This window comes from Budorcas taxicolor, chromosome 3, assembly GCF_023091745.1.
Source record: "Budorcas taxicolor isolate Tak-1 chromosome 3, Takin1.1, whole genome shotgun sequence".
NCBI lineage: Eukaryota > Metazoa > Chordata > Mammalia > Artiodactyla > Bovidae > Budorcas > Budorcas taxicolor.
This window is the reverse complement of record NC_068912.1, coordinates 116062061-116086803: the sequence shown is the minus strand read 5'-3', so window position 1 is coordinate 116086803 and position 24743 is coordinate 116062061. Positions and strand designations below refer to the sequence as shown.

At 49.4% G+C, this 24743-nt stretch overlaps 1 protein-coding gene across 2 annotated transcripts in view; it reads right to left on the bottom strand.

Moving 5' to 3' along the window:
* Positions 1 to 24743, bottom strand: part of AGAP1 (ArfGAP with GTPase domain, ankyrin repeat and PH domain 1) — a 568353-nt gene that overhangs the window by 46038 nt on the left and 497572 nt on the right. For both annotated transcript variants that reach the window (XM_052638291.1, XM_052638292.1), the window contains 3 exons: positions 18932 to 19086; positions 15309 to 15399; positions 12087 to 12309 (listed from right to left, as the gene is read on the bottom strand). In XM_052638291.1, the coding sequence (XP_052494251.1) occupies positions 12087 to 12309; positions 15309 to 15399; positions 18932 to 19086 (469 nt within the window). The remainder of the gene's footprint in view (positions 1 to 12086; positions 12310 to 15308; positions 15400 to 18931; positions 19087 to 24743) is intronic.

The following is a 24743-nucleotide window of genomic DNA, read 5'->3' as shown; positions in this document are numbered from 1 at the left end:
TGAGGGCAACTGTGTTGTGTCTCATGGCTGTCTGGTGCCACAGGCAGTACCCTCTGGCCGCCGACCCCCAAAAGCCCAGTGGCAAAGCACGGAGGCTCGGAGTGTGGGTTCTGGAGCTGGGCTCCTGGGAACAGACTCCCTGTCACCAAATGCCTGCTGTGTGACCCCCGGGGGGTTCTGGGAAACGTTAAGTATCAGGATGCTGTGCTCAGGGTTGTCAGGATGTCAGGGGGCTGGCAAGGCAGGACAGCGTGGGGTGGGGGACGGCGTGGGGGGGGGGCCAGCCTGCCTGCCCGGGTGCTGTCAGAAGTGGGCAGGCATGCGAGAGCTGGCACACTCGGTCTTCACAATGCTGACAGGCCACGTGGATCCACCCTGGAGGTTATGCTTTGCAGGGAGGACGGTGAACAACAGCCTTCTCAGTCTCCCAAAGACTGGCTCGCCACCACCCCCGGCCTTTGGGGCTTAGCTCGCCTCTGGCCTCGATGGCTTCAGGGTGCTGGGTGTCAAGGGCCAAGGTCACCTTGCTTTGGGCCACAGGCTCTTCAGTTGCGAAGGTCTCTCGTGAGCTGCGTGACCACGTGAGAGGCAGTGGTCTGGTTTGGGAGGGCTCCCCGCGAGGGTACTCGCAGACGGATGGGCTTATTTCAGGACTTCTGATTCTATACCATTGATCTGTATGTCTATTCTTATGGCAGCATCACGATCTTAGATTAGTATAATTTTGTAGTAAGCTTTGAAATTAGGATATATGGTTCCTCCAACTTTGTTATTCCTTTAGAAAATTGTTTTGTCTATCTGAAGGTCTTGTGAGTTTCCATATAATGTACGGCATCAGCTTGTCCATTCCTGCAAAAAGAGGCCTTTGTGCTTCGGAAAGAGACTGGCGGATCTGTGCATTGTTTTGGGGAGCCCTGCTGTCACAGCAATATTGTGTCTTTGACTCCGTGAACATGGGCGTCTTGTCGGTTATTGGTTCTTGCTGTTCAGTCACTGTGTCATGTCCAACTCTGCGAGCCCCCCAGACTGCAGCCCACCAGGCCTCCCTGTCCTTCACCATCTCCCGGAGTTTGCTCAAACTCATGTCCATTGAGTCGGTGGTGCTATCTAACAATCTCATCTGCTGTCACCCCCTTCTCCTTTTGCCTTCAGCCTTTCCCAACATCAAAGTCTTTTCAAATGGGTCAGGTCTTCGCATCAAGTAGCCAAAGTATTGGAGCTTCAGTATCAGTCCTTCCAATGAATAGTCAGGGTTCACTTCCTTTAGGATGGACTGGTTTGATCTCCTTGCAGTCCAAGGGACTCTCCAGAGTCTTCTCCACCACCACAATTTGAAAGCACCAATTCTTCGGTGCTTAGCCTTCTTTATGGTCCAACTCTCACATCCATACATGATACTGGAAAAACCGTAGCTTTGACTATATGGACTTTTGTTGGCAAAGTGATGTCACTGCTTTTTAATATACTATCTAGGTTTGTCACAGCTTTCCTTCCAGGGACAAGTGTCTTTAATTTTACAGCTGCGGTCACCATCCACGGTGATTTTGGAGCCCAAGAAAAAAAAAATCTGTCGTTGTTGTTATTGTTTAGTCACCAAGTTGTGTCTGACTCTTTGTGACCCCATGGGCTGTAGCCTGCTGGGCTCCTCTGTCCATGGGATTTCCCAGGCAAGAACACTGGAGTGAGAGGCCAGCTCCTTCTCCAGGGGTCTTCCTGACCCAGGGATCGAACCCACGTCTCCTGCATTGGCAGGCAGATTCCTTACCACTGAGCCACCAGGGAAGCCACAGAATCGGTCACTGTTTCCACTTTTACCCCTTCTATCTGTCAAAGTGATGAAACCAGATGCCATGATCTTAGCTTTCTGAATTTGAGTTTCAGACCAGCTTTTTCACTCTCCTCTTTCACAGTCATCAAGAGGCTCTTTAGTTCCTCTTCGCTTTCTGCCATTAGAGTGGCATCACCTGCATGTCTGAGGTTGTTGCTATTTCTCTCAGCAATCTTGAGTCCAGCTTGTGCTTCTTCCAGTCGGGCATTTCCCATGATGTACTTGCATATAATTTAAATAAGCAGGGTGACGATATACAGCCTTGTACTCCTTCTTCATTCTGAACTAGCCAGTTGTTAGTCTTCTTTAATTTCTCTCAAAGATGCTTTGTAGCTTTCAGTATAGAGGTTAAATTTATTCTTCGGCATATTATTCTTTTTGGTGCTTTTGTAAATGGAATGGCACCCTTAATTTTTATTTTGGATTGTCTATTTCTTGTGTATAGAGCTACAACTGAATTTTGTGTATGGCTGAGGTCCTTTATTAGCCCTAATAGTTTCTTGTGAATTCCTTTAGATTTTCCATATACAAGATGACGTCATCTGCAAACAGAGACAGTTTCACTCCTTCCTGCCTAGTCTGAACGCCTTTGGTTTCTTTTCCTTGCCTGATTCCCTGGCTTAAACTTACAGTACAAAGTTGTCGAGGAGTGGAGACAGTGGACTTGTCTTGTTCCCGATCCAAGGGTGGAAGCTTCCAGTACTTTGCCATTAAGTTTGATGTTAGCTGTGTCCTTTATTAGGTTGAGGAAGTTTCTTTTTATTCCCACTTGGCTGAGTGTCTATATCACGAAGGGGTACTGAATTCTGTCAAATGTATTTTCTGCATCTCTTGAGATGACTATGCAGTATTTGTCCTTTAGTTTATTGAGGTGGTGTACTATTACACTGCCTCACTTTTGACTGAACCAACCTTGCACTCCTGGGGAAAATGATATTTGATCACAGTATATAATCCTTTTGTACTAGGGCAGACATAGAGATATAGCGTCTTTGGGATGGCATACTGGATATGCCAGGCCCAATTAGAGTCTGGTAAAGAAAGAAGACTGATAACCTGGGTCTTCAGAAATGAGGAATAAAGTCCAGGGTCTTGGGCTAAGGCTGGGAGAGAGACCCCACACAGGCTGTGGGCATTTGTTTATACTGCCTGGTGGAGACCAGTGTTCTCAAATTTTAATGTGCACAGGAATCACCTAGAGAGCTAAAACTTATCACTGGGCCCCGCCACAGGGACACGTTTGGAATGGGACCCAGGAATGCACTCTGCTGACGCTGCAATAAACCACTCTGCAGATACAAAGCAAAATCAACACGGACCACACCCTTTACATCAGCAGACCCTCCCCAGCACCTGAGCGGGCAAGGGTCACCTGCCTCTCTCCCCAGCAGCACGCAGGACCCAGGCACAAAGCTGACTGGGATTTCCAGACAAAAGAGCCCAGGAAACTTCCTAAATATGATTTGCTTTTAGCATTAAATCGCATGATTACGTGGGTGGATTAATGACTAGTTTCATCTTAAAAATGAGAAAATGCTTGGTTTTTAAAAAAATCACAATCATAGCTGATGCTGTCTGTGGAACCAGAACTATCCTCTGGTCCAGTTCCACATTTCATCATGCAGATAACAAAAACTATGGTTGTGAGGCTTTTGGGAAAATAAGCTGAATGTTTTCAACAGACACTGTTGGGTCAGGGGTTCAGGCAGGAGAAGGACGTGATTATGGGAGAATCTGAACCCTTTGACTACATTGGTTCACGCATCTGTTTAGGCATCAGCACTCTTTTAAACAAATTTTTCATTCAGCACTGTTTTCCACAGAAGCTCTCAGGATTAGCACTGACATCAGAAAATTAAAACTTCAGAATCATGACTGAGTAACTTAAAACAATCAGGTCTGCCATAGGAATGCAAACTAAAATGAATGATGCTTTACTATCCTCAAGTTACCATGAATGAGGCTACGAGGTGTTATAAGTGGAAAAATATTACAGTTACATTATTATACATAATAAATTTACAGTAATAATATCTAAAGGCAGACACAGACTGGTAGGAGCATGAGCTGGGGCTGAGCGGGGGAGAGGGAATGGGTACGTGCAAACACAGTGGGACCTCTGGACGCCACAACGGGCCGGTGGATGTGGCCACGTGATGCTGAGCATGAAAAGCACAGGAGCAGCTGGAGGACCAGGGCGGGCGTCAGAAGCCAGGTCCTGAGTTCAAATGACCTGTCCCTGAGGCTTGGGTGACCTGAGATAAATGGCTCCAGGACCCTAACTTCACAGTCTCTCCACCTGGGAAAGGGGGGGGGGTCATCCAATGTGCAGGATGGCCTGTGCTCAGAAAAAGTGCCCCATCCCCTGTGAGCTGGGCCTCCCAGGTGGCGCTGGTGGTAAAGAACCCGCCTGTGAATGCAGGGGACACAAGAGACACAGGGCTGGGAAGATGCCCTGGAGGAGGGCAAGGCAACCCACTCCAGTATTCTTTCCTGGAGAATCCCATGGACAGAGGAGCCTGGTGGACTATGGTCCATGGGGTCACAAAGAGTCAGATGGGTCTGAAGCGACTTAGCAACGCACACTGTGAGCTCTGGGCCAGGTTTATTTGCTTCGGCCTCTTCCTCATTATGAGGAAGAAGAAAGCAGAACCTCGCTCAGAAGAAAGAAAGTTTCTGCTGCAAAATGATCCAAACATCACTGAGAGGAAAGACCCTCTGGAAAATTCTCTGCTGTGGAGGAATCAAAACACAGGCAGTTGTTTTAGACTATTTCTAGGCATCCGCTTAGAATGTCTCTCATGATACGTAACTCAAGCCTAATGGTTCATCTGCACATCACATTGCTCCATCTACAATCACAAACGGACGCGGGCTCGGAAGTGGTCAGGGCCCCTACAGAAACGGATGTGAGAAGATGACTGCATTTTCAGCTTTACCAGTGACAGTAACAACCCTTAAACAGGAAGAAATTCCTTGATTGTCTCCATGGCTACATTTCAGAAAGCAAAGGGAGTGATTTTCAACCCAAGACGGCAAAGCTGGCTCCCCCACATTTGGTTCCCGCAGGATCAAATAAAAGACGGGTTCGCGTGCGGCAGGCAGACGAGATAAACCAACAGCACTGTTTCGACCGCCTGCTTCAAAGGCAGATGACGGTAGAGTCATGCTGCAAGACGTGGCTCGCACTTTACTTAACCTAATGGAGAACCTTGTTAGATCCGCCTTTCTTATAATTAGGGCCGGTCTATCCAGAGAGCTTAATCAGAGCGTGCTGCCAATGCGTGGATTCCCTCCACACTCCCTGCCTACAGTTTACCGGAGGAACGTCTCTGTCTGTTGTCAACTGTAATCTTCAGGTATTATTTTTGAGGCAGTGTTAATGCACTTCTCACTTGTACACTTCCCTGAAAGCTTAATACTTATAGTGGAATATTTCTGATCTGGGTGCAGAGCTCAGGGAAACCCTAGCTTATTTAGCAATGTGCTAATGAGGACCGTCCAGTCAAGGAGAGTCTCTGAGTTACAGCTCTGGGGTCTGATTCCAAGCTGCCCTGCTCCGAGAAGTCACTAAAATATCTGAAGTCAAAGACTAGGTCCCCCGAGCAGCTGCTGGGTTTGCAGAGCCACGGATGTGTAAACTTCATAGGCAGTAACTGTCACTCCTGTGCGGGGTATGGCGTGCCTGCAAACCCAAGGCTCCTCGAAGCCGGCCAGTTGTCCCCACATGCTCAGGATGCTGTCCCCGCCTGGACCTGAGGCTGGGAGGGCGGGCCCCCCGCTCCGGAGTCTGGGGCCAGGGCATGCCCGCTGACAGGCACGCCGGGATGACAGAAATGCACCCGGAGTTGCAATTAGTGGCACTGTCATTTTCGGGGGCTCCTGCCAATTAATTAAGCCTGTCAAACAGAAAAACCACAGCGCTCACATGATAATTTATATTGGAAGAGACGAGCCTGCCGGAGCACAGTGGCTCCCTCTGCAAACAGAATTCTTCCCTCCGAGCGCGGAAACACATAAGAGAAAATAAATAAAATAAAACAACAACACGAAAGGGCGGGTGGGGTAGGGTGGGGAGGGGTGGGGGGTTGGTCCTGCATGGGGAAGAAGAGAAGTGAGGCTGTCCTTGGGATAATTGTTAACTCTGATCGCCAGAGTCGAAGACGGGGCTGATTAAAACTCCCGAGGAGCCCCCAGCTCTCTGAACCCTCTGCGTCCGTCTGGGATGACAGAATCAGAGGAGTTTATTCATACCATTAAGCCCCAGAGAACTTAATTGAAAGAAGAGCACAGCCCGGACCTTGACAAGCGGGAGGTCACAGTAATTGCTGCCGGACATATTTAACATTAAGATAATCAGGCCATTAATTACCCTTTGGATCATTAAATCAGCCAGTTGCAAAATGAAATTTCTGCCTCTATTACTCACTTGAGAGACCACAGGGGTGGCCTTTAATTTATCAGTGAGCTTGAGATACAAAGGCTGGGCTGGGGGGAGGGCAGGCGGGGAGGGGGGAGAGGGTGCCCTCCCCCCACCCCCGCACGCGGCAGCTCTGGCGGCAGAGGCAGGGCATCAATCCGCCATGCCCGGTGATCGTGGCAAATTAACTAGGTAAGATAACCTCCGCTTCCAAAGGCAGAGGCTGGGGGTATGTAAATAGATGAGGGCAGACAGGGAGATCAGAGTCTGCACACCACTTAGCAGGATAATAAAGGAAATCATCCTTGATTATCAGTGCTAATTTGGACACTGCCGGTAGCTTGTTATGCGTGTTCTGAGTAGCATTTAATTAATTCAATTGCTTGTTAATGAGGGAAGTGACATGTGGGGAGCAGATGTCACCCAACTGCAGATGGGTTCTGGTCATCACGGCAAAGTCCTTTTTTTATCCCCCCCCCCATGTTTTTCCCCCTGCCCATTTTCTTTTTCCTTTTTTTTTTTTAAGGAAAGAAAATAGGAAAAGGTGTCAAGCATAGAGGAGCACTCAAAAGAGAAAAAACAGCGACCTCAGCGGGGCCAAGAGCTGTGGAAAAATAATAAGATGAGACAATCCTGGGGCCGCGTGGGTCCACACGCTCCCCGAGGCTGCATTTGGATCAGTGCATCTTTATGCCAGAAATTTGAGCCCGAGATTACGATATTGTGATCTTAACGATCAAACCTAACGAGACAGAGACGTGGCCAAGTGGGGCTGCTTTTAATATCTCGGAGGGAGCGGTGGGGATCCAATTATTTTCAGTTTGGATACATTTCCCCTTTATCAATATCTCCATGTGCATAAATAAGATGAAAGTGGCGTTCGGAAATCAAAAGGACACGGAACTCGGATCACCGGGGTGGACGGACCCGCTCGGCCCGCGAGTGTGCGGCCCGTCAGTCTCTCCCACGCAGATTCCTGACGTCCAGCCCCACGTCCTCCTCTCGGACTGACAGGGTTTTAGAGGTTAAAGACAAGAGGGGCGGCTAGGGGCGCAGGTGAACTGACAAATGATGGAACTCAGAGAAAGGATGCTTGGAGAGGGAAGGGAACGCACACCCATCTGCAAGCTGGGGTCCCTTCCGAGTGGGATCAAAGAGATGGCGGATGATTTCAGTTGGGCTCAGAGCTTTTCCCAAGGGCTCTTTCATGGAATTGAAAATGCAAGCTCTCCACTTCCAGGTTCCTTTGATTTCCTAGACCAAATCGGCAGGCCCCCAAAGCGCCTTGTAAACAGGCTACCTGCCGTGAAATGCAAATAGCAACTGGTCCCTGCACACCCTCCCGGGCTTTGGCCAAAGCCCGCCACCTGGAGATACAAAGATGGGAGATGAAGAGAGAGCCGCTCAGCCCAGCAGAGTTCAGCTGCTGCCAAGAGGAATGCGGCTGCGGAGGGCTCTGATCGGTCCTGGTAGGACATTCTTTTCCCTGCAAGTCAATCGAAAAAGCTTCTAAGTGCAAGGGGGATGGGATCAAGAAGAAGGATCTGCCTTAAGTGATGCAGACCGGCCCCCGAGAACACCAGCATGGGGCTGAGCGTGACAGGGTGCACACAGAGGCTTGTGGAGACGGCTTCATCGTGTGCTGGGCATTTTGCTCACAGACACACAAGGGGTTCCAAGGCTCCGAGGCTGCAAGATGCCCTGACATGTGTATTCCAAGCTAGGCAGTTTTCTGTCTCACTCATTCACTCCAGAAAGACGCACATGACTGTTTTAATGTCTTTACCTCCGAATCGTGTCCTGACACGGGGACTGGAGCCCTGCCTGGTTGCTCCAGGCTCCGCAGGCGTCCACATGACAATGTACTGTCAGGGGCAACCACACACTCAGGTGCTGACCAGCCTGCAGACAGCAGGCCGCCCTCCTGTAAGCCCCTAACACTGCTTCTCTCTGTTCCCACCTCGCCTCTACCTCTGCAGCCCCATTCACAATCAATATTTTAAGTGTGTGCTTAAATGGTATCAATAGCAATTAGAGGGGAATTCTGATTCCACCCCAGATGTAGTTAATTGTTACCACATCGATCTCTAACTGGCTCCTTTCTCCAAATTAAACCTCCATCACAGAGCGGGATGAAGGGCCCCCTCTCCCCTCCCACGACGATAAATTTAATATCGAATGCACCGGGGGAAAAAAATGGCAGTTGTTGCAGAATCCATCCAAAAAAAGATTTTTTTTTTTCTTCCTGGGAATAATTAAAAGATGCTTTTCTTGACTAATGATCCCCTGGTTTAGGAATGGGAAGTCAATACGGCTTTGCCGCCGTCAGCTTCGATTGATCTCTGTGCTGTTCAAGTTTGAACGGCAGTTCTTGGGGCAGCTGAGAATCGCTGGAACCAATTATGAGCCGTCCGAAGCTGCCCTAATCAGGGTGCAGAGGACAGACGGCTGGCCAGAGGACCCTGCTTCCCTGTGTCCTGTGTCACCCGCACGTCTGGGTGACACTGTGCAAGGTGGTTTCAGGTTTTTTTTTTTGAGAAGTATCTGCCAGGGTCTGCTTCCCCATGGTCCTGAGTGTGTGTGTGTGTAAGGATCTGCCAGATTCTACTTCCCCACGGTCCTGAGCCTGTGTGTGTGTGTGTGTTTGAAGGATCTGCTGTGTTCTACTCCCCCATGCTCCTGAGTGTGTGTGTGTGTGTGTGTGTGTGTGTGCGTGCGTGCGTGCATGCGTGCGTGCTGGCGGAGGGACAGCACATTTCTAATTATATGCCACTGTCAGAATGAATCTTCTGAACAAGACAGAATGGACGGAGCTTCTCGGGAAAACAGCTGGGCCCCTTTTCAAAGAATTAGACTGGATATATTGCACTTGGCTTTTCCTCAGATGGAGATAAAAATTTATTAAAATATTTCTTTTTAGTATTACCTTAGGGCCACATTAACAAGCCCTCCAGCTGTTTGCGCTAGCGGGCACTGCTTCTGCGGAGACAGCAAGATGGGGTGGGTGGGGGGCATATCTCTCCTGGTCTTGGGGAGGCAGGGACCAGGCCAGGCATCATTTCTCACATTGTAGGTGGAATTCCACGTGGACATTCCAGGGCAAACTTTTTAGTGTTTCTTTCGTTTGAAGAAACCGCAGGAGGCAGTGGAGGAGGTGGGGGTCTGGGTTTTCACGATGCAATTATGTTGAGTTGTTTCTGAGTATCTGAGGCTCTCCTTCTGTTCTACCAGGACCACCGCCTTCAGACTGGTCTCCTCGCCTGTCTCCGTTTCTTCCTATGATGCTGCTGGCTGCCTCTGGTCCTCCCGGGAACAGGGAGGACAGCCATGAACACTTAAATAGCCCCAACAGCCCACCCTCTGCCCACCTCCAGTGACAGTGAAACCTGCTCAGTAATGTCCGACTCTGCGACCCCATGGACTATACAGTCCATGGAATTCTCCAGGCCAGAATACTGGAATGGGTAGCCGTTCCCTTCTCCAGGGGAATCTTCCCAAAATAGGGATTGAACCCAGGTGTCCTGCCTTGCAGGTGGATTCTTTACCAGCTGAGCCACCAGGGAAGCCCACCCACCCCCAGAATCACTCTTAAAGCACTGCCCCTGACTCACGAGGTCTTTGCTCCATCATGGCCTTGCCCTTCCCAATTGTACCCACGGCTCCACCTCCCCAGGGTCCCCCAGGCTTCCTTTTGCCTTCCTGTCTTCGCCTAAGCCTCCACCACACGCTCCCCATACCCCTAGGCCAGGAGAACCACCCCATGGTTCCAAGCCCAGCTCAGAAGACATTTCTGCTGAACTTCCCTGAGACCACAGACCCCTCCCGTCTCTGAATGCCACGTCCTGGCATCCTTGGCCAGCTCTGAACACACACACCCATCACTGCAGACCTAAGGTCATCATCTGGCGACCACTTCTGTTCCATGAGGAGGCACTCGATGAATATTTGCTGAGTTTAATTAAAACTACAACTCCCTGGGAGAATGACCAAAGGCACAGTCAATTCTCAGACATGTTTTATCTTCTTAAGAGTTGAACAGAATTTAGAAAGTCCAAAGTTATGCTGGGCAAGACCACATAAGCATACCATCCTCACCATAGGAAGTTCATGACAACGACCCCACCTGTGAGAAAGGAAGACTCAATGTCTGTAAACTGTAAAGATACAATATATATAATCCTGCACAGAAGGGGAAGTCATGCACTCAGGAACTTAATTACAACTCTCAAGACAGAGTAACAAAATACTCTTACACACAGTCTTCACTTATGAAGATGAAACTATTACAAAATATTTCCCAGTTAAACACGTAATCTACATCTCTGTTTCTAATCATTCTAAACAGTTTCTAGTTACGACAGATGGAAAAACAAACTCTTCTAATTCATGGTATTAAAAGTAGTGTATATGCTCCTTTCACATACAAACAGTGATGTATGAAACTAATCTTTTCCCAGCTTACTTCAGTGTTTTCTGCATTCACACATTAAGCTCAATCCAATTTTCGATCATTTTTCTTTTTCAGATTTAACTACCCTCTAGGGAAACTACATGTATGAAAAAATACATATTAAAACATGAACTAATCTTTGAAGAATGGCCCTAGTGGATGAGCCAGCAGATTTCCATATTAGCGTTATATCAAAATTTAAAAACTGTCGAAGTGTATCATGTCTTCAGTTTGTAGGACCGTCGCGCACATGGCATATTACACGACGTAACTTCTGTAAGAGCTCGTAGCGCCGAGCTGAGAGGTTTTAAGCAGAGAGACGCCATGCACCTTTCAGTCCCCCACCCCCTTTCCACAGAGCATCTAATACGGAGAGTAGAGTTAATGACACCAGCTTCATTCTCGCAAGTGAACCGAAGGGGGCACCCCAAATTCATTTTTCAGTGTTGATGAAGCCCACCAACCTGCCACACCATTACTGCTTATTGACAGAAACCGACTTCTAACCCCTCGCGTGGGGCCCACCCATAGATGGACACCCAGGTTTCCTTGTCTGATCACTGGCAAAACACATCAGCACTGGCACTGGGAGACCCAGCCTCCCCCTCCACCGTGCACACACCTGAGGCGTGAAGGCTGCACCCACCCACCACGCCTCTGCTTCAGACGCCACAACGTGCCTACTCAGAACAGCCTCAGAGACGGGATGGTCCACCCTGCCTCCGTGAAAGAGGCTTTCTCAGAAGACGAGCCATTTTATCACCTCTTAGGTACATTAAATATGCATGTGTACTCAAAAACGGCTTATAATTGCTGTAAATGAAAAATGAGAGACAGAATGGGCTCAAAATAAATGCGTTTTTTACACTGGGTAACAATTAACACTAATGAGCAGCCACCACACGTTACGTACGCCAAACTTGGTTGATTAAATGTGTTAGGAATCCAGTTTAGAAAATAAAATATGTTTGGTTACTATCAACTCACTTAGTGGGAGGTCAGAGGGGAGTGGAGCCAATGGAATAGATGCTTATCAAAGACATAAGAATAACAAAATCAAAAGAATCCCAAATTCCAATTAGTGTTAACAGCACAGCTTATGCCTATTAGAAATGTATTAATTAAAGTGATATATTCATCAGGTTAGAAGCTTAATACGTCTCTAAGAGAGGGAGAGGAATCCCCAAAGTGTAAAAACAAACATGAAAAATTAAGGAGTTTGAATTATCCACGTCTGTGGAAGACCAATTTTAAACACAGACATTTTGGCTGGGTTATCAGCCTTCCCACGGGTGCCCGGGGCAGTTCTCGAGGTGGCTGTCGCTAAGGTCACTCCCGGTTTTGTTGAGCAGAAGGCCGCGTGAGCACCCGCCTTCCCGCACCCCTACCTTGTGGAGTCCAGCGAGGGCTTCGTCCGCCCCTGGGTGCTCTCCTCCCAGACGCTGTTGGCCAGCTCGTTCCCGATAGACGACATCACCTTGATGAGCTCAATAGGCCAGTCGTCGAGGTCCAGAGACCGGACTCGAGAGAGGTGGGTGCCGAGGTTCCGGTGGATCCCTGAGCACTCGATACACATGAGGGCTCCCAAGTTCAGACTGGCCCAGTTGGGATCTGCGGGCGGAGGAAGGGGACGCCAGATGCAACCGGACCGCAATCACTCACTCCCAAGGCCCTTGGATCTCAAGAGCAAAACGGCTAGCCAGACTTCCCACTCCAGCAGTCCCTCCTCGGAGTCAGGGCCTTAAACATGCTCCCTTGGACACCACTTGGAACTGTCTTAGGCGTCTCAGAAGGTCTGACGTGATGGCAGCAACTTTCAAACATCTAAGGCTTTGGCCAAGGCCTTAGAATTTCCCACACAATAAACAACTGAAAGCATGGGTTTGGAGAGAAAAAAACGCACGTTTGGGTACTTCCGCAGACTTCCCTGGTGGCTCAGGCAGCAAAGAATCTGCCTACAAGGCAGAAGACCCAGGTTCGGCCCCTGGGTCGGGAAGATCCCCTGGAGAAGGGAACGGCAACCTGCTCCAATATTTTTGTCTGGGAAATCCCACGGACAGAGGAGCTTCATGGGCTACAGTCCAGGGGTCGCAGAGAGTTAGTCGTGACTGAATGACTAACACACACAGTGGGCAAACCCCTTGAGCAAGCAGACACACAGGGAAATGGAATGAGGCATGGCTTGGTGTCTCTTGTGGATGGCTGCTGACGCAGGGAAAGAGAAGGAAAGAGAGGGACAGCTGGTCATTCCCAAAGCTACAGTGTCCCCGGTAATCTCTTGCACCCGGGGCACATCAACGTTCTTAGTGGCATGGTGGGTGTGCTTGCAACCTTCAAAGATGAAAGAGAGGCTCACCACAATGAGAACGTCTGACTCTCAGTGATCTTATTGAGGGGCAACCAACCAAGCAGTTCCCATTTCTCCATCCTTCACTGCTGGCAAGTTGGTTAGGTTCCTGCTCAGCACCGTCAACCCTGACTCACAGAACAAATCGGAACAGGCTTTGGGCTGCAACACGGCACCATGAACATCACATGAGTCCAGGGAACAGCCCTGGGGCGCCTGGTGTGGAACCGGCGGGACTGGTCAGGAGACTGAGGACTCAGGCCCAGGGCCGGCCTCGTGCTAGAATCACCAGCTGAGGACCCAGGCCCAGGGCCAGCCTCGTGCTAGAATCACCAGCTGATTCCCAAAGATGGGGCTGACCTTGACGGTCAATGGCTTTCACCACTGACAGAAGCAAATAAGGCTTAAATCATCCAGGAATAATCAATACCTTACTCCAGGTAGACTTGAAAAGTCACCAAAAAAAAAAACCAGGTAACTGACATCATATTTATCTGGAATCATTCTATAAACGGCAAATGACTGGGAGGGACTTTATGTTAATTCAACAGAAATCAGCCAGCTATTTATTTAATATTCAACATAGCAAGGCAGGAAGGGGGTGGGGACCATGTGGTGGCGGGGCAGGGCGGGGACACAAGAGAAGAGGGGTCTGTGACTTCAGAGATGGTCTTGGTGGGGGAAAAGAAGCAAATGCCTGCAAAAATAACAATAATGATAACACATAAAAAACCAAACGGCTTTGCCACTGTGTCATTGCTCATGCCCCTGACCTCAGTCCCTCAGCCTTCCCCTTGTCTTCTGAGAAAACAAAGCAGGTTGACCTAAGAGCTTAGATTAAATCCTGCTCCGTGACCAGCTCTTTGGTGACCTGGGATGTCTAACTCGACTCTTCGGATTGTTCCTGTCCCTTTGGGAGTGGGACCCACTATAGCACCAACTATTACAGTCACAAGAATTAAGAGACAGTGCCTGGCAGGATTGGCACTGAGAGAGAACGTGTTTAAGAAGTGGTATCTTGATATCATTGAGAGATATCAATCCTGATATCTCTCAGGATTGCCTGAGACAGAACGTGTTTAAGAAGTGCAAGCTTAGGATCGCTTTTCTCTCTACACTTGTCAAATGTGGCCTCACTCTAAACCAACTGGCCCCAGAGCCTCCCCTGAACCAGTCTCTCCTTCCCACCCCCCGTCCCCAGCCTGGGCACTCGCCCGCCTGGCCCACTCCCAGAAAACTCTCTCGCCCTCCAATTGGCCACACACCGTGAAGCCCGTGAGCCATGAAATATTCCCTTTAAAGGGGTCTTCCAGATGGTGGTGGAAACCGTCAAGGACATGTCTCCTAATGGAGGTTCTGAGAGTAATCAGAGTTTGTGCTTTTAAAGACCTCTGACAAAAACACACTTCGTGTCATGACTTCTCTCTAACTTCATGGCATGACGCGGCTTGAAAGTAAAAGTTAAAAATTCAAACAAAAGAAGACGCTTTAGAAAAGTCCCTCCAGGAACGTGCAGAAGAGACCTCTTCTGTCTCCTGGAGGCCACAGACTTGGCCTCACCGTCCTGCTCTTAGCTGCCCCGCCGGCTGGGGTGGGCTCTCTCCCAGGCGGGCTCTCCCCTTCTCTTTGATGTGTGACAGTCCTGAGTTCTTCCTGTAAAGTCACCCAAATCCTACCTGAGCAGCAGCTGCCCTCTCCCTGAACAAACCAGAGCTGCTCAGCCGTGCGTCCTGCCGCCGCCCTGGCTCCCAGCAACTCCCTCCCCGCCTGCTGCAGCCCGGCCCACCTTCTGCACCAAGTCTGCACAGCGTGTCCCCTGGGTGCTGGACACGGCGCAGCATCTGGGCAGCTGACCGAACCCCAGCACTCGTGGTGTGATTGTGGCTCATGGGGTTGCCAAGAGGCATAAGCAGGCCTCGTGAGAAGCCAGAATGGAAATGAATACAAAGAAGCATACGCATAGGGACAACTGAGTCACTTTGCTATATGGCAGAAATTAACACAACACTGTAAATCAACTATACTTCATCTAATTAAAAAAAAAGAGAGAGCGACAGAAATACTTATGGTGCCATCAGAGAGGCTTCTGTGCTAAGGCCACTGCGTTAAAGTCCAAACAAAAGCATGTCAAGGCCTTCCGTGCCATTAATTCATGCAATACACCTTCCATAGCAGATGACAGACGAGCGTCTGCAGGGGCTGCGTCCGCCCAGCCCGCCTCCCTCTGTCCAGGGCGAAGCCCCCTGCCCTTGCGCATACTCACTCTGGGTCTCGCAGTCCACGCAGTGGGAGTTCCCGCGGATGTTCCGTATCGACTGCAAGGCCATGGCCTCACTCTGGCTGGTCAGCCGGGACTGGGCACAGAGGGAGATGTATAAACGGAAGACGTGAGACCCCTGACGTAAGTGTCCATGACTGCTAAATAACACCCGGGAATCAGCGGTGGATCGTGAGCAAACACAACACGAGGTCAGGCTCCAAAACGGGTCTCCTCTCTAGATGTCTTTGGGCTTCCCAGGTGGTGCTAGTGGGAAAGAACCTGCTCGCCAACGCAGGAGATGCAAGAGATGTGGGATTTCGGTCCCTGGGTCGGGAAGATCCCCTGGAGGAGGAAGTGGCAACCCACTGCAGGATTCCTGCCTGGGAGATCCACGGACCGAGGAGCCTGGCGGGCTACAGTCCACGGGGCTGCAAAGAGTCGGGCACAACGGAGAAGCAGAGCCCAGCACACTAGGTGTCTCTGGGATGGAGCCCAGCTGCTGAAACGCCCATCAGGAGCACCTGGTGAGACGCCACGGATGACAGACTCGGTGCCCAAGACACGCCTGGTGGTTCCTCGTCAGGAGACCACGCCCCCTTCACACTCTGCGCCTCGGGGACTCACTTCCCATTTCCGGTTCGGCCAGTTGTCACAGCAGCAAGGCCACCGTGCAGTGGGGGGAGGGGGTGGGGGGGGGAGGGGACTGTGCGGGTGGCTGGGGGCACTTAGGCTTCAACACAAACCTTCATCGTCTTTTCTGAGAAAGTCACAAAGTACAGAGGGGAAAAGAACAACACAAAATGATAAACTATCACCGTTAGGTTTTATTAATATTTTGATATCTATTCTTCTAGGCTCTTTTTTGAAAAAAGCACATGTATAGAGATAGAAGTGCTTTAAAAAAAAAAGCTAGCACAGTATATGTTACTTTGGAATCTGTCTAATGCCATAGCATCATCTCTCAATGGCATCACGGTAACCTCTGGCATCATTTTAATTCACTTATTTATTGATGTGATGAATATCCAGAAGTTTTATTTTTTACATTTTAGAATTTGATTTTGGAAGGTAGTTATTACCTATGTTACTGATTTTCAGTCTTTCGGCACCAAGACTTCTTAGAGAAAGTGTCATAATAACTCTGGCATCATTTTAAACGACTGCATAATATTCCACTTATGATGGCTTATTTATGAAGCTTTCTTTGATGGGAATTTAGGCTGTCCCCAGCTTTCCTCTACTATCAAGAGTGCTGTGAGGCATATGTTTCCTGCTACAACTTTACACAAATTCATGATCATTTACTAAAGATGAATTTTTCAAAATAGAGGTGGCCGGTAAAAGGATGTACCTTTTAAGGATTTTAAAGCTCATGATGGATACATTTAATACAATGGTCAAAGCCAAATAAATTCCAGAGGACACTTGGAATAAGCTTGATATTTGTGTAAAAATTATTCATAAATTGAAGCATCATTATGTCAAATTGTTTGCAGTTAAATAATTGATAGCTGACCACTTAATCACAAACTACAATTTAATAATTGCTACCATCAGAGTAGCATAATACATCATTCTGTATTATGGGAATAAACGTAAATAAATATAAAGGGAATAAAACCCTTTGCTTAGATGCCCAAATATTCAAAGTGTGTTGTACAGTTTCTGTTGGCACGCGCGCGTGTGTGTGTGTATGAGTGTGTGTGTGTGTGTGTGTGCGTGTGTGTGTATGAGTGTGTGTGTATGAGTGTGTGTGTGTGTGAGTGTGTGTGTGTGTATGAGTGTGTGCATGTGTGTGTGTGTGTATGAGTGTATGAGTGTGTGTGTATGAGTGTGTGCGTGTGCGTGTGTGTATGAGTGTGTGCGTGTGTGTGTGTGTATGAGTGTGTGTGTGTGTGTGTGAGTGTGTGACTGCCTCTGTCTACCTTTGTAATCTCTTGGATTGCCACCAACTGATTATCCCCGGGCAGCTAGCATACCTCACAGCCCATTCTTTTCCCCTCCAGCTGTTCCTTGTGGATATTATTTCCATGCTGTACACCTGCACACCTGGTCAGCAAATGCCCAAGGTGAATGGGTACAAGTCTGCCTTTGTCTGTGCCCAGCAAGTCCTCCTAGGAGTGGTGCCCGACTGAGAGGGCACACGTCCAGGGAGAGGGAAAGGGCAGCATCTGAAGGCTGGTGTTTACATCAGGCCCAAAGGTGATGCTGGCCGTGTCCACAGAGCAGGGAGCTGGGAGGAGACTGGCAAGGCTGTGAAACAGAAGAGGCCAACGCTGTCCTCCACCTTCCTGAGTCTGATCACCGGGCATGGATTCAGAGTCCGACTTGATATACTGTGATTTTATGCAAAATTTGGAGATGCGTTTTGTCTGTTCAGCCAATTCCTGTTCTGAAACCGGATTCCTGAGCTTTGTGGGTGACACGTGCCTTTGGTCCCCATCAACAGGAGACCCGGAAGCATCCTGAGTTTGCTTCAGAAGCCACATCTGCGGCCGTGACTTGAATAAAGCCAAGGTGCTCAGAAGTGAAAGGCCCCGGCTCTCCCCACTGTGGGTATAAAGCTTCTTTTAAAAAGAGAGGCAAATTACATTATAATAATAATGACTGTGGTCTGGTTTACCCTGGTTAAAGAGGGTAATAAAAATAGATACTCCATCTTTCTGAAAGAGAGACTCCCTTCTTAATGACAAAGCTGAACATAAATCATTGGCAGAAATTTCTTTAAATAGTTACAAATGAAATTGCAGGTTGAGAGGCCATGCTCTTTCTCCTGGTTTCTAGCTGTTCACAGTCTAAAAAAATAAAAATGCTCTCTAAGATGTTAGTGTCCCAGAGACGGGGTTTAAAATATCCAAGCACAAAAATAATGATTTTTGAAGGAATACTCTGATTGGAAAAAGGAAACAAGAAAAATGACCTTTGTATAAGGACTATTATGGGGCAGTAATCCAGAAAATGCAGGTTAAAATCTATTTCTCCTGGCTAAACAAACGCAAAAGGATTCACTCTAATTGAATACAGATACATACCAGGCTTTATCAACGGAATTTAGAAAACGGATATTTTATCTTCCCTGAACTCACTGCACACTCATATACATGCATGCACTTTTCATCGAAGACAGTACCAAGGGACAGTTTCCTAACTTGACATGGATTTGAATGGGGGGGGGGGGGGGGGCGGGGCGGGTGGCATTTGTGAGAATGGAACAGGGCTTCTTTTTAAACCAGCACTTCTTTTCCTGAGGGTATTCTGCCTAAAAACAACAAAAACGGATATGGACACATAAGCCACGAGGATCCAAAAGATTCTATCCTCTGCAATCAAAGGTCGCTACTTTACATTTGGGATGACTTTGAGAGAGAAAAAGATTTAGAACAGGGTACTCTGCCATGCGCTTGAGCTAAGACACGAATATGTGATACAGGACACGCGTCGACAGAATGTTGCATTATCTCCTTGATCACCTCCCTTTCTGCTTGGAAAATGTGAAGGTTTCGGGCCACCTCGGCCTCACAGGATGCACCCCGGCCCCCGCCCCCGTCTGTTTCCCTTTCAGGATCAGGGGCTCCCGGTTTCTAGGGGTGGGGTGGGGGCCTGGGGGAGGCTGCTCCGGGTCTTACCTTGTTCTTGCTGCTCTCGCACGACTGCAAGCTGGCGAGGATTTGGCTCTCAATGGCCTGGACCCACGCGTCTCGTTCCTCATATGTGGTGGCTTCAAAGTGCCACGTCTGGCCAGTGAGGGACACAATGATAAACTCAAAGTTTTCCTCTTGCTCTGAAACAGAGAAGAGTGGTGGGGATGAAGAGTTTAGCTTTCATGAGACCGAGGCCCCTCCGCCAAGTCCCCGGTCATGAAAGGGCCTTCGGGTTCAATCACACCTGCATGGGGCCGCGGGCACACACAGGACCGGCCGCCCCGCCGCGGAGATCTGAACCCGCACACCTCCACACACTCCGGACTCGGTTCCTAAAGCCAGCGTGGCTTAGCTGGGTTTCAATCAATGCTCAGGGGAGGAGGAAAAAGGAAAACCAGCGTGTGATGTCAGCGCCTCTGCGCTGGGCACAGATGAAGCGACTCGGGGATGTTGTATTGTAACTGGTGTTCTTGATATCATAAGTCGGTGCCGGGCTCTGAAATTGACAGCGGGCTGAAAATCAAGTGAACCCTGCTCATCTCAGGGTGCAATTTAATTTCTTTATAAGCACCTGGCCCCGATCCACAGATACCACCAGAGCAAAGAGGGAGGCCTCGAGGGTGCCTGTCATTTTAGGGCAGAAGACTAGTTTCGGTGGGGAGACTCAGGCTGAAGAGCGAGCACAATACCAGGTGATCTGAAGGGGCACCTCGTGGACCAGGAAGAGGGGCCTCGATGTTCAAATTCCTGCCCCGCCACCTGGCACGCGGGAGTCTGGACGAGTTCTCTACATTTCCTCACCCTCACAATGGGGGCGACCCATCTTCTTCAGCGCATTTTCCACCAGCTAAATGATGTGCACAACTCAGGCCCACAAGGGTCTGGGCCACGGGACGCCCCCCATGGCGCCGGTGCACGTCTCTGCCCTCATCTACCCTCCTGCCTCGGACACAAAGCAAAAGGCAGAGGAGGCGCCGTGTGCAGCCCGCACAGCCAGCTGCAGGGAACCGTGCAGACGTCTGCACGTGGGCTTCCAGGCACCACATCTCAGACAAGCAGTAGCGTCCCATCGCTGGCTGCTGGACGGCGTGGTGCCACCATCTTCCGGGCAGGCGGTCGGTATCCATAACGCAAACGACCCAGTGCCCACCTGGCGGGCTGCTGCTCCAGTCTGTGGCCTCTGACACCCACACGTGGCCATTCTTTCTGCTCACGTCTGACAAACCTCTGTCTGCCACACGCCTGGCTCCTTCAGCCTGTGTCCCCATGGCCTCTGACCTCTGACCTCCGAGGGATCCCTACTGTCCGGGCTGGCCCTGCCCCTTCTCAGGGACCCCCCCCTTCTCAAGGCCCTGCCTCACTGGGAGCCCATCAGCCTCTGACACGAGGATGCTCCCTCGGCCTCCGAAGCACCTGCAGGCCTCTCTCCACCTCCCCTTTGGTCTCAGAAGAGACGCAGCTCTTACTCCTGTGACTGAGAGACCCTCTCACCCGACCTCACTGATCCCAGGCAGGTGGGGACCAAACGCTCGTGTCTGTGTCGGCTACACCATACCCGGGGCTGGGGGACCGCTTCCCTAGACAAACACCAATTGCCACGGAAACAGCCGCGCCGCCTTTTCACGGAGTCTTTATGTATTCTGATGGCAACCCTATCATGTTCTACTCAGCATCAGCATCGCTGCTCTTTCAGAGTTTAACCTGCTGGTGGGGGAGGCCTCAGTCCGTGGATCCTGCTCTGAACAGCTGGTGAAGGTGGTTTAGGGCCTCCCCCAGTCATGCTCCTCGGACAAGAGGACCCACGACCCCCATCAGCTTCTCACGTCTGTGACCCTCCCTCCTGGCAACTGTTCAGAGATCCTATGACGAGGGTGCTTTGTGGCAGTGTGGAAAAGCGCTGGCACAAAAGGAGCAGGTTGCAGGCCCGCCCCTCAAAAGGGGCCCAAATTGGGCATCAGGTGGAGCAGACCCAGGACAGCTCAGTGAAGGGGCTGAACAAGAGGGTCCATGAAGCGGAAGGGGAAGGGCGGCTGGGATGCAACCGGACATCCAGAGCTGGGAGAACTCTCTTCCAAGAGCCAGAGTGGAATCAAGATATTTTCATATAAAAATGGAAAGAGCCGATGACTGAGCGCCCTTCCCGAAAGGAGCTGTAGAATTCTGAAGATTCTACAAAGGTTTGAGCCAGACGGGTTGGTGAGCAAATGCACAGGTACATATGTAGATACATCTAAACAAAAATTATACCAAATGCTAATTCTCTTATCATGTTTAATTTGGGGAAAGCACCCAATTCTAGAGAAATTAAAGTGGAGATGGGGACCCAGGAGTGAAAATGCCCTAAGATTTTGCACTGTTACCCAGGAGAGTCAAGGACTAACTTTAGACCTTGGTAAATTAGACACACACGAGAAAATCCCAGGGTTCACCTCTATGAGAAAAGAGGTAGTATGTATGACTCCCTAACAAAGAAGATGGAAATTTAAAATATTAAAATCTTTTATCAAACTAGGAATAGAAGGGAATCCTCTTTCCGTGGACAAAGAGTAGCTATGCAAACCCAAAGAACATTATTCTTAAGGATGAAATGTTAGAAGTAATCATCTCACATCAGTTAAAGGAAACCCCAAGGAATCTACAAATGATGAGAAATAATACTCGCAGTTAGTAAATGGGCAAGATAGAGGACCAATATAATGAAGCATTCATTGCATTTCTATATACAAGGATCTAACAGAAATCGTATTTAGATGTACCTGTTTATAAATTCATTTCTTTTCACCTGTGAGGGGAGGGAAGGGGAGATACAAAGAAATGTGAATGAGCCAAACAGTTCCCTAAAAGTCACACTACGGAGGGTGACTTGGGACCTGTCGTCATGGTAACTGGTGGGAAAGAGAGGCTCTCACACAGCATTTAAGGGGATGAATTAACTCAAGAGCATGAGTGGCCAGAGAGGTTTCACTCGTCTCTGGAAGATGAAACCCTGGGTGGTCCACTAGTGATAATGTAACACCAGAAAGGCTCAAAAGAGCAAACGGAAGCAGGGCGTCCCGTGGCCCGAGCCTGGTTGACAGCAGCTCATGAGAAAAGGCTGGGATTGGAAAGGTAGCCGCAGGAACATGCCTGGATGATCCTGGAAAGCAAAGCCACGTTTCACATCATAATTGAGAACCCACTGTGCAAACACCCCAACTTGATTCATCTGACACAGTGTCCTTTTGAGAGGGGGCATTCAGTGGGGTGACTGTCAAGCCAGAAAGGCACACAGTTAATTATATGAACCATGAACATGGGAATCAGAACCCACAGTCCCAATACTTGGGTGACCGAGAGAGCCTCAGCCATAAGCGGCAGTGGCCGTGACCGTCCATGAGCGCGTTGTGTCTCTAGGGTATGAAGCGTGTTCTCGGGCTCTGAGCTCTCAGCCACAGGCAGGTATGAGTTGGGACTTGGGGTCAAGGTGTTTCACTCCAGAGTAGCTCACTAGGCAGTGAAACACTGACCAGATGTTTTTATGTGAATTTTTTCTTGTTTTAACTGAATGGCTTGGCCTCGTCCTGGAGAGGCAAGGGGACGTGTCTTTAAGTCTTGTCCATGGGGGATCAGGCCACAGCTCTGGAATAAAGACGCCTTGGGTGGTGCCTGTGTTACTGGGATGGCCTCTCCCCAGTGGGCCATGCTCAGGGGCTCCTTGCTGAGCTGTGGATGCGGACATCTGGGCGACCTGGAGGACGGGGCCCAACTCAGCATGGAGAAGACGGGGAGGAGGACGGGATGGACCACCCCTGTGCCATCTCAGTGCAGCAGCAGCCCAGCCTTCTTTTGGATTTCAGGCCCTGGTGAAGATGTCTTTATACAGAGCCAGTCAGCTAAGCGAACTCACTTCTTGAGGAAGGGGTTAAATCTGTGCATGGAGTTTAGTTTCAATCACTCTACGCCAGCAGCATCCATGGACCTGAAGCTTATGCTGATGGCTTCATGTTTCCCTGGATACTGCTGGTATGTGGCTGTTTTTCTTTTTGAGGGAGGTTAATATGTTGAAAGTTGCTCAGTCGTGTCTAACTCTTCGCGATCCCGTGGACTGCAGCCCGCCAGGCTCCTCTGTCCATGGAATTCTCCAGGCCAGAATACTGGAGTGGGTAGCCAATTCCTTCTCCAGGGGATCTTCCCGACCCAGGGATTGAACCGAGGTCTCCTGCCTTGCAGGTGGATTCTTTACCAGCTGAGCCGCCACAGAAGCCCAGTATGCTGACTCCCCTGATGGGGCAGGGGTAAAGAATCCACCAGCCAATGCAGGAGGTGTGGGTTCAATCCCTGGGTCGGGAAGGTACCCCGGAGAAAGAAATGGCAACAACCCACTCCAGTGTTCTTGCCTGGGAAATCCCATGGACAGAGGAGCCTGGCGGGCTGCAGTCCATGAGGTCGAAGTGGGTCGGACACGACTCAGCGACTAAACAACAATAATGTGTTAACACTTACAGATACAGTTAGAGTTTTCAGAACTGAATTATATCTGCATTATGACTTTCTTTTGCCTCCCAAGATTTAAAAAAAAGTAAGAAAAAGGATTATAGAACAGTTACATTTTAAATCATGCTACATATGACTTTCATGAAGGGATGCTTGTTTCTTTGTAGTGAATCTACCGCGTGGAATAATAAATATGAAAATAATACTATTGGGCTCTACGTTTGTGTCAGGAACCAGACTAGGACTTTCTTGGCATCATCTCATTTACTCTGATTACTTTCTTCTCTCAAGGTGGCCAGCACTGCTTTGTTTCTTAAGAACAAACAAACATTGAAAAAAAATTTCTCCTAGGGTATTCAGTGGGAGGTGGAGGGGTCTCCCTACTTCCAAGTGAATTTTTCTGTTATTTTTCCCTCACTCTTGATATCAGAACTTTTAAAGGTAATTTTCCCAGAAACTCCTAATCACTAGTGTTATATTTCTCTTTTTTCGTGTTTTAAAATTATTATTATATTTAAAATTTTGGGGCTGCACTGCTTGGCATGCAGGGTCCCAGTTCTCCCCTACCTACACTGGGATCGAACCTGTGTCCTCGTCTTGGGAGGCCAAAGTCTCAACCGCTGGACCACCAGGGAATTCCCAGTGTCACATTTCTTTTTAACTCGTCATGTCTGGAGAATGCTGGGGACACATGGCTGTGGATGTGGCAGTCATCAGCTGGGGACGTGCTAGCTGCCATCTTCTTACACATCCTGCTCCGGAGCCAGCGATCGGTCCACACGGGGAGGAGGGACGCGCCCACAGACACCAGGACAGTCAGAGCCGGGGATGCTCGTGGTCACTCTGGTCTGTGCTAGTGGGGGACACGTCAACCAACTGCTCTTATCCAACTCGGGGCAAAAGAACTCCTTCCTTCTCACCTGGGACCTGACAAGATGCAGCCCACGGTTATCCACGGGCGGGAGACCCTCTGCTGTCGAGGCCGCTACCTGTGGACAGGTGAGAACGCTGCTGGCCAGCAGAGGGAAGCAGGAGTGGGATGGACCCAATGCCTGCCAGGTCCCCGGGTCCCTGCAGCCGGCTCCAGCCACCTGTCCTACAATTGGTTTGGACAAGCTAATCCATTCTCCTCTCTCCCTTTTTTTTCCCTGCCTAAATCCATTTAAATTTCCATCACTTCCAAACCCAGTCCTGATGAGTCCAGTGGAGAAAAGATCTGTTCCTAATGGGAGCCTCTGCGCTGCTGCCTGGTCAGCATCTTCTTAGGTCAGCACGTGGTAGACTTCTAGAGTTACTCCTGGCTTGTATTTCCATACCATGCAGC